This window comes from Tuber melanosporum (assembly GCF_000151645.1).
Source record: "Tuber melanosporum whole genome shotgun sequence assembly, scaffold_4, strain Mel28".
Lineage (NCBI taxonomy): Eukaryota > Fungi > Ascomycota > Pezizomycetes > Pezizales > Tuberaceae > Tuber > Tuber melanosporum.
The window spans coordinates 839,455-852,854 of NW_003299084.1; the positions used below are offsets into that span (position 1 = coordinate 839,455).

At 49.9% G+C, this 13,400-nt stretch overlaps 3 protein-coding genes; 2 read left to right on the forward strand and 1 right to left on the reverse strand.

The window, feature by feature from the left end:
• Positions 1 to 2,162: 2,162 nt before the first annotated feature.
• Positions 2,163 to 3,171, forward strand: GSTUM_00007913001 (uncharacterized protein; the record flags this gene model as incomplete). XM_002839709.2 has 3 exons in its annotated part: positions 2,163 to 2,558; positions 2,674 to 2,754; positions 2,884 to 3,171. One exon carries the CDS (start codon positions 2,163 to 2,165, stop codon positions 2,379 to 2,381), a length of 219 nt encoding a protein of 72 aa, XP_002839755.1. The 3' UTR covers positions 2,382 to 2,558; positions 2,674 to 2,754; positions 2,884 to 3,171.
• A 32-nt stretch (positions 3,172 to 3,203) lies between these two features.
• On the reverse strand, positions 3,204 to 8,270 carry GSTUM_00007914001 (uncharacterized protein). XM_002839710.2 has 5 exons: positions 8,196 to 8,270; positions 6,751 to 8,117; positions 4,988 to 6,647; positions 4,464 to 4,852; positions 3,204 to 4,245 (listed from the first exon to the last, which is right to left on the reverse strand). Exons 2-3 carry the CDS (start codon positions 6,947 to 6,949, stop codon positions 5,065 to 5,067), a joined length of 1,782 nt encoding a protein of 593 aa, XP_002839756.1. The 5' UTR covers positions 6,950 to 8,117; positions 8,196 to 8,270; the 3' UTR covers positions 3,204 to 4,245; positions 4,464 to 4,852; positions 4,988 to 5,064.
• Positions 8,271 to 11,058: 2,788 nt separating this feature from the next.
• Positions 11,059 to 11,777, forward strand: GSTUM_00007917001 (uncharacterized protein). XM_002839711.2 has 1 exon: positions 11,059 to 11,777. Exon 1 carries the CDS (start codon positions 11,375 to 11,377, stop codon positions 11,642 to 11,644), a length of 270 nt encoding a protein of 89 aa, XP_002839757.1. The 5' UTR covers positions 11,059 to 11,374; the 3' UTR covers positions 11,645 to 11,777.
• The last annotated feature ends 1,623 nt before the right edge of the window (positions 11,778 to 13,400 follow it).

Genomic DNA, 13,400 nt, shown 5'->3' on the forward strand with positions numbered 1-13,400 from the left:
TATTAGGGGGGGGGGGATCGAACCGCTCAAAACCGGGGCCAAACAGGCATTAATCGCCAAATGCTCAATCCTCCCACCAGCCCGTACATCCTGCACAACAACAGTGCAAGCGCCACATCCACCCTCTCCACATCCCAACTTTGTCCCCTTGAGCTTGCGCTGTGAGCGGATAAAGTCCAGCAATGTGGCCTCGGGGTCCACAGAGGTTAACGTGATTTTCGTCCCGTTCAGGTAGAAGTTCAGGCATGAGCTCTTGTACGTGCTCCGCACGAGTGGCGAGAGCGCTTCGTTCGCGGTCGGCTCGGGTGCGGAGGTTGTTGGGAGGTCCATCTTGAAAAATGTTGATCTCTGGGTAAAGGCGAGGTGAACGAAGGAAGGAAGGAAGGAAGGAATGGCTGAATGAGCGGGAGAGGTGGGTGGGTGGAAGGGCTTTATTCGGTACTCTGATAACTCGGTTTGCGTCGGACGCGAAACTGCAGCTACGGAAGACAAGGCGAATTGATTGCCTAAACAACCCCACTTTTGGATTGATGTGCCGAAAGGGTACGTAGCGTGTTTCACCAAGTCAGCGATCATACCGTCAACCGACTTCCAAAGACCTTGCCGGTACAGTACAGTACTCGAGTAAAAGAGAATCCACAATCTAGTCCATTCATTGTCGATAGATTATCTTTACCACCCCACCCATGACCATTTTTTGCCTATTTTCGAAATGTCTTTCCCTTATTGAAGCATACAAGTACGAGTACGAGTACACGTACACTAGATGGAAAAAAATGGGTACGGGTATTGTGATCAACAATTCCCGGTTCAAGAAAACAGCAATTCAAGGTACTTTCGGTAAATTTCGCATTCGCGCGGTGATGAAAAAATTTGGAAACTTGCAGTGACAAAGTAAGATAACTTATGGTGTTGATCGATAAACAAACTTTATGGAGGGACAACAGAGTCGCGGAAATTAGAAAGACAGACCATCCGCATTAGTGTCCACCCTTCCCCAAAACACGAACCTTAGAGATTCTGAAGGGCCCTCCCTCGCCACTTCCAGGCAAGCTCCAGAAAACCAATTGAACCGAGGCTGATTTTTAATTACCGGCTCGAGATATCTTGTTACTGGCGAGATGAGGCATTTGGTACAGTACACGTAAAGTACAGTGCCGTATGCACTCAGGGTTGTTTGTGCAGTACTGTACTGTACTGTACTGCACAGTACCTGCCGGAACCCATTGTTTTTCCTCTTGCAACCGACAAGAACTGTCTTTCCGCTCACTGAACCACACATTAATAAAAAGATGTGATATTAATGTGGGGGCAGGGTCTTGCCCATCTTCCCCATTCCCTCGTCCCCATACGAGCGAGTGCTGGCGGCTTACAGGGGTGTTGGGTAAGAAGATATCGTACCGGTACCGTGCCCATGAAATGATGAAATGCTTTACGGTACCGAAGGTGAGGGATGCTGGCTGCTGTTTATGACGGCCAAGAAAAAAAAGAGCGGTGAGATGGCTTATCGATAAGGGTCGAGATCCCTGTTCTGGTGGCAAGGTGTCCCAACCAACCTGGGAACTACCGATCGAGGTCTTTGGAGACAATCCGGCACTGTATCATAGCAACTATCATACTGGCCATGATATCCAAAGAACAAAAAGTGTGGATAGACCCGATTTTACACGAGCCCATCAAGGTGACGAAAATTCCCTCTAAAATCTTGATTCTCACCTATCCGATTTGGCCCAACTTCGAAGTTAGCTTCTTGAATTCTGTAGCATCGTACCGTGCGAATATTTCTATCCAGACAAACATGATCGTCCGATCAAACGATCCCTATAATTATAGACCGCCGCACCACCAGTTTCCGATTTATAAGGACTCACCGAGTGCTCATACTGTTCCATTCTTTCCCGAACCTCCCTGCTCTCTCTCTCTCTCTTTCACTTCTCCGCCTTCCTATTCCGCTGGTAGGAGTTTCCACTTTTGTTCGCCCGCTGGCAATGACTAGCCGTTGGGCGATAATTTATTCTGTCAACAAACTACCGGGAGCATACCGTAAACTGCCCATCCCTTACGAGCACTCACCGCTCCTTTGCTTTCCTGTCGGCAAGGATGATCAATAACCCCTAGACCATTCGTCCATTCATTCCCAAAGTTTGTCCAGAAATCTTGGCATGCCCAACTTATGCCAAGACTTTTGGACACTTTTAGAATCCACCCCCTCCGTTCCCCACAATCCCAACCGCACACCTTCCTTCCTCCCCTCAAAGTCACAGCATATCATAAATTTACAGCACCAGAGAGACGCGAACTCGAACTCGAATAAATCAGACTACGCATCCGAAAACACCCTACTCATAATAAGGATCAAAAAGAAAAGAGGAAAACGGTGAAAAAGGCGCCTCAGCCCTGGCATGCAACAAGAAAGGGAAAAAGAAAGAAAAAAAGCACCAGCATATCATAGCGGACAAGGCGACTCCAACGACAATCCAATTATCCGATTATATGGCGATATGTAGGGCACCACCCTTCCACCTCCGCCCTACCAGTCACAGTGAATTACTCGTATGGTATGGGACAGCAATTTATTCCTTCCTCCCTTTTCTTTCCTTCCTGCTGCTGCTGCGCAGTCACAGTCAGAACCAATCCCACAGCAACTCGTTCGCTCACTCGCTCACTCGCTAGAGCAGCAGCATTTAACTCACCGCACGGTGTAACAAGTCGCCTGAGCACGCTTACGATATGAGGCTGTCCGTCTGTCTGTATGTATGTCGGTGTTATGCGAGTCTTTTCTGCTGTTTCGTTCGGGTGGGATTGGCAGCCTCGTGTGATATCTCGCTGTCTGATGCCACGTGATTTTGTTTGATTCGGAGGGACTAATAGAGGGGTGAGTAGGCTATCAAGCGAAGATATGATTATACTTACTCGAGTACGGTATGGTAAGCTGGCTTTAGGATAGATAGATGATTGGTTGCGTTGCCTACGCTACTGCGCTCGAGTAATGCGGGTAGACTAGGCATGGGGCAGTCGGAACTCATAGTGCTCTTGACGGGCTCAAATCACGTTCCCGCACGGATGCTGGCCTTGAGCGTGAATATTGTAACTTACTCTCTCTGATCCTTTCTTTCATTCATATTGTTTCGTTCAATTGTTTAGTGAATGATAAAAGATCAATATACTACATCCAAGTGCTCACCACCACCCCCCCTCACTCGTTCTGCGACTGTAAATATTGTTGAACATACATCGGTAATTGCGCGCTAAATGCTAAACATACATGGATTACTTCAAACTGGAGGAATCTATAGCGTTAAAACGTCTCTTTTACATTTGTTTCCCTTCCTCCCCCCCGCTCCCAAGCTTGTTGCTCACCTCACTCTTTATCCCTTTTTATACAAACCCACCTGCTTTGGCTTTATACTCTATGGATCATCCTTCCTATACTCAACTCATCTCTTCTCTTCAATCCACCTCACTCGTAAACGTAAAACCTCCATCTCAATCATTGCCACCTGCACAATATTTCCAAACAATACAGACTCATGTTTTCATCGCGTCGCCTCCTCATTCTACTTCAACATCCTGCCCACAATCGATCACTATGTACTTCACTTCCCTCCCCCACAAGAGCCCAGTGAATGCTACCGAGGTGCAGTGCAATGCCCACAAGATTCCCGCCCTTCTTGCTATCGCCATCAGCATCGCCACCACTACGCAGTTGTTATCGCTGCTATTGCTATCACCTCCCGCGTCTCCGCCTTCGCTTCCATCTCGTGCTCGTTTGAGTATACCCCCAGCGAAGCCTCTCATTTCGCCCGATCCATCCCGGACAACACCCCCCGACACCGCCGCACCTGGTCTAGTAGACGAACGTGGCGAGGTAACAGGCACCAGGTGAATTGAAGCCTTCAATCGTTTGCACTCTCTGAATGTATACGAATTGTTGCAGGTTATTGCCGCGGCGCGATAGGCGCTTTTCTTTGGCGGCGGGGGCAGCGCACAAAGAACCATAGTCCGTCCGTAGCGCCGGCTTGCCCCGGATTCCGTGGGCGCAGAATTGCAGGAAAAGGATGTCCGTGTGTAGGATCAGGTGTGGGAGCGTGGTGAGGGCTAGTATTGACCCCACAGTCTCGGTCATGATGAAGCCCGAGGAAGACGTCAGTGACATTGGTGGGAGCTGAAGTTGAGCTTCCAGGCGCCGTAGGCGGTTGCGGTACGGGATTGCCAGGATGTGGTTGATCGGGTGTGGCTGCAAGCCTTTTGAGAAATTTATCCGTTAGCGAAATGCTACTATATTTTTTTTGCACGTACAGCTTCTGCGCCCCCCAGGGTTTTCCCGGATGTGCGCACCCTGCACCCCATCGCTCACGCCGCCCGGGCCCGCAAGGGAGCAAGAAAGCAGCCTCTGCCCACGCACGCCCTACACAAGTGAAGGGAAGAGGAAGTTTGAAATCGAGGAAACTCGAGCGACATACCCAGAAACATCTAGTCCCTCCTCCTCATATCCCGCATTACGCTCATCAGCCCGTGCAAAATCGAGAGCCTCGAAAGGCTGCTCAACGAAGGCGTTTCCCCAGTATTCAAGAACAGTTTTACCACCATCAAAAATGACGGATGCGAGCGTTCTGCCTTGCGCCAAGCTTCTGCCAAATTGGCTCCCAGGTTGGGGATCGTATGGCAGCGGCAGGCGTAGTGCGAATCCCTACCGGCAGAGTGATTGCAAGAAGGGCACCGCGTGCTGGACGATAGGAACGCTAGCACTGCTAACCGCTTATTCTCTTCTGCGATGATCCATTCGCTCCATTCTTTGTCGGGGGCTTTGCTTTCGAGGGAATTGTGCAATGGAATGCTGGTTTGACAATTGCTTCTTCTGATAAGCTATTTTTTTTTGCGAAAAAAAAAAAAAGAAAAAAGGAAAGAAAAAACCGATACGCGATTAGCGTTTTTGTATTTTTCGTGGCCTCCCAAAATGATAGGTAAAAGAGAAAGAGTTATTCACGTCAACCAATAACCCATGGAACAAATGCATCATGTCATACTACCCCATACCCGCCCTCGACCCCCCAAACACTCCCATCAACAAAACCGTTTGCAGAGCCCATAGTTCGGGGATAGCATGACAATCAGTCTACATATCCGCTCCCTCTCAGATTCGTACAAATTAGTCCCTAACTTCCTCCCCCACACCTCGGGAGCCAAACCTAAGCACCCTCTCAACCAGTCATGGACCCTCACCGCCATCTGGTGTGCGTCCTTCCCACCGTACGTAGCACCGAGCATGAGCACGCTTACTAGAAGCAGCGTGTTTACATTGCTTGGGTCGAATGATGGACGATGAAGGAGTGGGTATGAATGGTTGAAACGGGAGAAGAAGAGGTCTAGGTAGTCTTGTAGGGCGGAGATCGAGAGGAGCGAGTGGTTCGGGCCAAATTGGCGCTCCCCATTTTCATCGGTGGTGGCCTGTATTATAAGTGAAAGGACTTTTGCACGGGCCACCTCGTCGATCTTCGGGAGCGGTTGGGTAGATAAGGTTGGTGATGGTGATTCTGATGTTGGTGTACACACGTGGAAATGATTGCGGTTGGCTATAGGGGAGCTAGCAACAGGAATTGAGTGGTGGGTATGTGAAGCAGGAAAAGTATGTGTTGGGTCGGAGCCAAGTGAGTGTCGCGTGATATCCGTCGCCGCCGCGGCCTGCGGGTCCCGTGATGGAGTGCCATGAGACATCGACCGTGTGTCGGAGACAAAGTAAAGAGATTCATCCTCCACCGCGGAGGTTTCGTTCAATCCCTCAAAGCCCGGGAAATCGTGATACTGCTGCGACATGGTCCCTAACCTATTCGTTGGTGCCTTGACATCGAACGGGAGGAATGTGGAATCGCTCATCGGGGCCGCCGCCAGTTGGCGGCTACCCTCAGTGCCAGCAGCAAATGAAGACTCAAGATTCATCTCCATCTCACACTGTTCCTGGCTCAAATCAAACCTCGTAGTAGACTGTCCGTCGACGTCAGGCGGACTATCTGATCCGCCAAACGGCCTAGTGTAACCCCCTAGCTCGGTGAAGGGCCTTGCAAAGCTAGACTCCGAGTCCAGTCTAAACGCTCCGTCAAGCCCCTGATCATTCGCGATCAAGGCCTCTATTGAAGAAGATGGAACGCCCGAGAGCAATGGATCAAGCCGATATGTTTGAGGAGGGGGCGGCGGAGGTAGTTGAAAGTTCCCATTATCAAACGTGTCCAACTCAGTCAATTCCAATTGTTGAATCTGGAATTGATCGAAAGATCCCACTTCTGTTGTGGTTATTATTGTGGCCGGAGGAGCTCTATTAAGAGCACGACCCTTGTCATCGCGCTGCCGCCGGGCAGAGGACGCGATGGAGAAAGATTGGAGAGACGTGGATAAGGTGATAGGAGGGGACGCACCCTCACCACTCATTTCCCCCGCTTCATCGGTACCACTGCCACCCTCTTCTTGCCCCTTCCCTTTCTGGCTCTTCGGAGAAGTAGGCGGCTTTGGTAACGAGGCAAGGCTAGCGGGTGGTCGCTTAGTAGTAATATTCCCGTTGTCGTCTCTCCAGCAGCGCTTCCTGGTGCCCAAGACTCCCAACCCCACACCGCCAGCTTCCCTATCCTTTTGCGCATGTCGCTCCTTATGTCTATCTAATCGCACCGGAAAAAATCGCACATCAGTCACTCGAACTCCAAACCCGCATCCTTCTCTCCCTTCCCGGGGGAAGGGAACACAACATCGGAGAGCCCTTACCCAATAAATCCGGCCTAGCAAAGTGCGCACGGCACCTATCACAGGTGTTCGGCGAGGGCCGATGGTTCAGGTCATGACGCTGCAAGTGTTCGGAACGAGTAAATGCCTTCCCACAGCCCTCGTATTCGCAGAGGAACCTGCGAGGTCTTGACCTTGGTGGCGGGCTGATTGCGGATGAGGATCGGTTTTCGGGTTCCATGTGCGACCTGATTCTTTTTATCCGTTTTCTATTGTATAGATCGGTGTTGTGAAGGAATTATTGTGTATCTCGGATAGATTCTGGTGAGTGTTATGGTACGGGGAACGGGTGCGGTATGGATGGTAAGGAGGATGTAGATGGTGGTTGAGATGAATTGTAAGAGTAATGATATAGATAGAACACTCAAAAGTCCCCAATTTTTAATTGTAGTTTTGTTTTTATATTCCGTTTTGCTTGTTTGGTATACGCCAGGAGTGTTTTCCTGATTCACCTCGTATTGGACTGTCCCGGACTCTTATGTGTAGGTCTCGTAGGGCGGGTCAAAGTAATGATCCTGTTTAATCGGCAAAGCTATCGAAGCATGAGAAGTCTAGAGTTCGAATGGAAGAGATGTGGGAGGCTCAAGCCAATATAAGCCCTCTCCATTCCCAACAGCTTCCGAGCAGGCTTTAACTCTCAACGTGCAATGTGGTGTGAATAGCGCACACTAAAATCTTTACGCTGTCTGATTCGCAATAATGTGCACTGCATGGTCCATCCACCCCTCCACCCATTGTCATCGCCCGCTCCCCGATCCACTTCCCGCAGCGCAAGGACGGCAAAGCCCTCTCCCCGGCGCGGACCAATATGGAACCGCAAGTATAATAATCCGAGTGTCGAAGTACCCATGCAGGTAGGCACAAGGAGGACCCAATCCTCCACGTTGCCCGAACTCAAATCTAAATTTCAGATCCAATCCAATCTCTCGCCTTGCTATTACTAGTTCTAGCATATCGTACAGTAGCTAGCTCTGGTGAGCTAGCACACTTCACGTTAGGCGCATCTATGCTATTCCTAACCCGAGCACAGCTCTTCGCCCTCGGTAGTTCAATAACAAAGCCCCATATCCGCGCTTCCCTTCCTTTCTTTTTCTTCCCATTCCCATTTTTCGCCTTCACTTCTACTCGACTTGTGCGCACCGGCGATAGGCTTCCGTATCATTGGCCAGACCAGCGTACAGTGTCGAGCAGATGGGATGGGGGAGAAAAGAAAAGAAAAAAAAAATCAATGCGTCAAGCTCGTTCACCTGCCAAATAAACAAGACGAAGAGAAGGGGGAGAGAAAAAAAGCTTCCTGCGAACCTTGCAATTGCTTAGCGAATGACGTTTGCTTGCCTGCTTGCTTCTTCCTTAGAAAGAGAAGCCACCGTTAAAATTTATGTAACCGATAAATCACGCCTGCAACCGTAGGGGCTGAGTTTGGTTACCGTTTCTTGCTTGATTGCTTGCCCTTCCATTTTCTTCTCACTGAGACATACAGCAGAAGCACTGTATTGTACCACCCTACCCTGCCCGTTTCCCATGATGTCCTTTTTTTCTTTTCTCCTTCTTTTTTTTCCTTCTTTTTTTTCCTGTCCCCCCCCATATAGGTACCCCAGACCACACACAAAACCTCATTGCAAAACCCTGCCCGGCGAAAACTCGGACATGTGTTGCCGAGTTTTGCTTCTCGTGATTCGTGCCTACTCGCCGAATTCACCCGCATCTGTACGGTACAGTACCGGTACGATACTGTACTCCAGTGAGCACTTAATGAAAACCCTAAATATCGCGTGGGAGACCCAACTGATTCTACCCACCCGACGAAACAGAAAAGCCGTGGGACCAATGAGGTAAAACCAACCCCTCGTGGATGGAAAGGGAACAGGAGAAAAGTTTTTGCTTCCCCAGATGCTCGAGTCTTCCATATGATCGCGTGGCTTTGGCTTCCGTGGCTTCTGAGGCACCCAAGTACTTTATGCAGGGAAACTGATTCGTCCGCACAAACCCCTGAAAAAAAAAACCCTCTCGCTTGCTCTCTTTCTTTCCCTCCTCAAGAGGGGGCAATGGGCCTATGAAAATTCATCGCATGCATCAGTCCTCGAGTAACATGCCACACCCCTTTCTCTTCCCAAACTCACCTTACCCAACTGCCAAAAGAAAAGAAAGCAAGCCAGAATTGATCACAAGACCCTTTTCCTTTCCTCCCTACCCTCACTGCGATTAACAGCCCAACCAGCCATGCCAAACCTCCACTCTCGCCATTTCTTTCCCTACCTCCCTCCGTCAATTGTAAGATCAGATCGCGGCACGATTCCGTTTGCGCTATCGAATCTGAGATCTTGAGTGACCAATGGTGCGCGCGTGTGTCTGTGTGCGGCGTGAGTTGTGGGATAGTCTGTACTCGTACTCGAGTAAGTTTGTAATACGGTAAATTGTCTGGAAAACATACCCTCGTCTGTACTCGTACGAGGGTTGGGATCAGCAGAAACGATTTCCGGGTTTTGCTGGCACACTGTAACTTTACCATGTATCGTCTTACGCTCGTTGGTGGTGGTAAGAGGATGGATGGATGGATGGATAGAGATTTGCAAGAGGGGGGGAGGGGTGCGCCCACTGAGGTGGTTAAGTTTCACGAGCCGACCACGCTACGGGAGGAAGGGAGGGGGGGAAGGCTTTGGGCGGACAGTGCCTGGTGCCTGGTGCCTGGTTATGTGTGAGATCCTTTTGACATTGCTATTACTACTGGTACAGTACCCTGGGATGATAATAACGCAATACCGGTATCGGTATCGAGAACAGCAACAAACAATCCCAATCCCTAAATTATGTAACCCTTTCAGATCATACCATACAAGCACCCCCATATCATACCGCAAAATCTCGAGTACCCTAGAAACTCGTTAAGCCTGTTATCGCAGATCTCAACGGAATTGCCATATCAAACCATAACAAGCTTTGAATACCAGGTGATGGGATGCAGCCATACCCCGTCTAGAAAACACCCATAAATCCTGGGTAACTCGACCCCCCATCCCTCGAGTATTCTTAGTATGGTATGATGGCTGCTATCCCAGGAAAGCACATCTGCCGCAGGGCTAGGGCTGCTAACTACTTTAAGAAGTTTGGGGGCGGGTATAGTTTGCCCTGAGTTTACGGTACTCGAGCACTCGAGTATTCCTTCCCGTTTGTCCCTGAGCGGGAAGATCCGTACCCGATATCGGTGCTGGGTTTAACGAGTTTTTTTTGCGGTGGAAGATGAACGTGCTAGGACGTAGTTGCCTCTCCTAGTATCGCGCTCGAGTACTCGAGTACAATGGGGCGGAATGTATTTCTTTTGTCTTGTCTCAACTGAGGATTGAGTTTATGGTGTTCCCCCCTTGGCCTCGGGGGGGTATTCCAACGTCCTAGCGCATATCTTCTACTCAAGTTTTCATGGTATCATACCATGCGATTTGGATTGCCGGGGGGGCTCGACGATGGGCACGCGGTGCCGCTCCCTGTCCACAACCTCCGATACCCGCTTCACGATATGATACATTCACAATCACCTCATGCACACCCTCCCTCCCCCATCTATCCAACAGAACGCCACCGCATCAAGCTTGATCACAGCACAAACGCAACAATTTCTCCGGACCTCCCCTGCCCCGGAAAAACCCCCCACTCCATCGAACCAGCCAACGCACAAATACCGGTAGCGTTGGGTGGGGGAGTTAAACCGTGAAATACCTCGGTCGATCAAACTGCCACAGATACCCCCCTGACAAACAATTTAGAGTGGCAGGGTGGTCACGGAATTGTTTCCCCCGTAATCATACCCGGACAGGCTTGGGAAATGACCATTTATTTGGAGTGTTCACGGACTAACCCTGGACCTCGCTGCCACCCCACCCACTCGCACAAGTATCCCACCCTATGCAGTGGAGCGGTAGTACGATACTGGCACCAGACGAGCCCTCCCACCCAGAACAGCCGAGGTCAGTCCGAATCCAACAGGACTTACCAGTGCCAAACTCGACCCGCCGCTATGCTTCTCAAGGTGGCCATCAGTTCTCCCAAGTCCTAGTCCTCTGGAAAATGCTTTTCTGGTGATGGCAACTGCCGTTTAGAGAATAGTGGCGGGTTAGGTTTATCCAAAATTTATGGTAGACGCCAAGTACTCGTACTCCCCAGTTATCCAGAGCCCCTTACGATATGAGGGGGATTCCGAAACCCGGTACACTCCACAAGCATGATGTCAGCTGCAGTCCCCATAAAAGCTAGCGAGTAAGTAGACTAGAAGAGAAACAGCACTCCCTCCCTCCCCCACCAACAACCCACGAGCCCAAAACAAGAGCATCTTGATAACGAGAACAACCCGATATAGTAATGAAACCCCGGATCGGTCTCACCCTCCCCGCATGCCCCCCTGCCCGCAAGCCAGGGCTACACAACCGGAGATCTCCTCCACGAGGAAAGCCGGCCAATCAGGGGAGCCGGCTGCCACGTGGTATGACATTTGCCACGATAGATTGATGACGGACGTTAAGCCGCTTTGAGGCCGGGTGCTGTACGAGGCTAAGTTGGCGCCAGGGATGATAGGGAGTACTAGTACCGGTACTCTAGTAAATTACCCCACCGAAGAATGCTCCATCGGCCAGGGCGAATCCCGAACGACGCTTTGTTCCTTTCCATCGTGACGACGGCTGCTTGGACTTCTCTCCGACACTTTGGAACTTGTGTGGATCGGGAATTGAGTCGGATATGGGTCTTGGCGCTTTTTCGGAGGATTTTTGTGTGTGTGGTAAATAGGAATGAGTTGGCTCGTGTCCTTTTTTTAAAAAAAAACTTTTTTAAGTTTGGTATCGTGTACCGAGGCGAGCGAAGGATCTTTGATAACCAGTGGGTACGGTGAAATGTTTGGAGGAGGGGACTAGGCTATGCTATCAATTTTTTACGACCCTCTTACAGCTTCTGAATGGGGGGGTGTGCTCGGGTATTGGAAGGAAAACCGTGCAGTATCGCAGCGTGGTTTGGGTACTAGTACTGTACTCGAGTACTGTACCATACTGCAAGGTAGTTAAGTCACATGCCTTTCCGAGCACTCGGGTGGGGGGGTAATTGGTCAAGCTACGGTATGATACCATACTCGAGTAGATGTTGGTGCCCCCCCCAACGGGAAATAAAAAATCGCAAAGCGTTCACTATCCTTCGAATCTATCCCAACCTCTACCAGCCCAGCCGGCTCTTTTCTCTATACGATCGATAGACTTGACCGCATATTAGAAGCGACCATTCATTGGGAACCTTCACGGACGAACCCTGGTATCCAAGTGCTACCGTATCCAAATGTAAAGCACATGCGCTGCGCTACACTTCTCGCCGGTATCCGCCCCGTGGGATATAACAACTACGAGTTCAGTGGGCAGGCTATCAGATGTGGGAACACCAATTCTTGGCGTTTTACCTACCTACCATTAGCACTACAACATAGCCTCGTGCGATGCTGTAAGACTCTCTTGCTGCGCTCCACCATCACTTTTGACCGAAAGGATTGATCAAACAAAAATGACCCAAAACGCGACACTAAAGAGGAAAGGAAAGAAGGCACAAATAACTCTTTTTTATCCATTTTTAATTATTAATATTATTATCATTATTTACCTATTCACCGCTTTTTCTTTACTTTGCTTTGCTTTGTTTCGTTTCGTTGCACGAGGTGGTAAAAAGGTGGTATCATGCTGTACAGCACCTTACCTAACTCCCCGCCCACTCGTAAAGGAATTGCAAAGCGTTACGTGTGAAGCGTTGTTATGTTTTTACCTTTTATTGGAAAATTGTTCTCAGTTTACTGCATCGTACGAGTATCGTACCATACCGTCCTTGCCGGTCCCGGAAGCCGCTCACATAGCGGTGTACGATAATATACAGTACAGTTCAGTACAGTACAGCACTTCAGCGTTAGTTGACGGCAGGCTAAAGAGAGAGAGAGAAAAACCCCCTGTAAAACCTACAGTAAGCGGGAACGATCAAATTTGGGGAAAACGGGTTCACCGCTAGATGTGCTTTACTGTACTATACTGTGGTCTACTCCTACACTTTCTCTTTTTTCTCTGCACCAGAGCAAGGCTCAAAATTCGATCGGTCATGCGATGAGATGGAAAGGGGAATTTTTAACCTCACCATGGCGAGAATAATAATAATAAAAACCCCAGGCATACGGGTACTTTACAGTACCTTGCGTTCAATATCTCCGCCCTCATCAACTTTTTCACTTTCTTCCTTTCCTTCCCTCCCCACCCCCACCCGGCGGCAAAACGCCGAACCCCCCGCTGCCTGCGTGATCCCCAGACTGGTAGAGTTTATTATTATTATACTAGTGTGCAGACGGCTAGCCACCGGCATTGGCTGTTTTTGTTTTACCATTTCGCGGGGGCGGCGGCGGTCTTGGTATAATATTTCATATGATACGGTATCCTAGTTACTGTGGTCTGCGCTTGACCTCCCCGTCCCGGCGCGCGTGGGCGCCGAGCCAGTGTGAATCCCGGGAATGGCATTGTTTTGTTCGCGTCTACCTGCGGTACCGTGTCGCGCACGGGATCCCCTCCCTGAGAATGAAGGATGGGGGATGGGGATGGCAGAGAGAGAATGCTTACGTGCCCTATCATAAA

What these genes read in the sequence shown, in the direction of transcription:
- GSTUM_00007914001 (XM_002839710.2), bottom strand. Translation starts at nt 6,949, where the DNA reads ATGGAACCCGAAAACCGATCCTCATCCGCAATCAGCCCGCCACCAAGG. An exon ending in TGCTAGGCCGGATTTATTGG is followed by an intron (nt 6,648 to 6,750) that starts GTAAGGGCTCTC and finishes CGGTGCGATTAG; the next exon opens with ATAGACATAAGGAGCGACAT.
- GSTUM_00007917001 (XM_002839711.2), top strand. Translation starts at nt 11,375, where the DNA reads ATGCTCCATCGGCCAGGGCGAATCCCGAACGACGCTTTGTTCCTTTCC.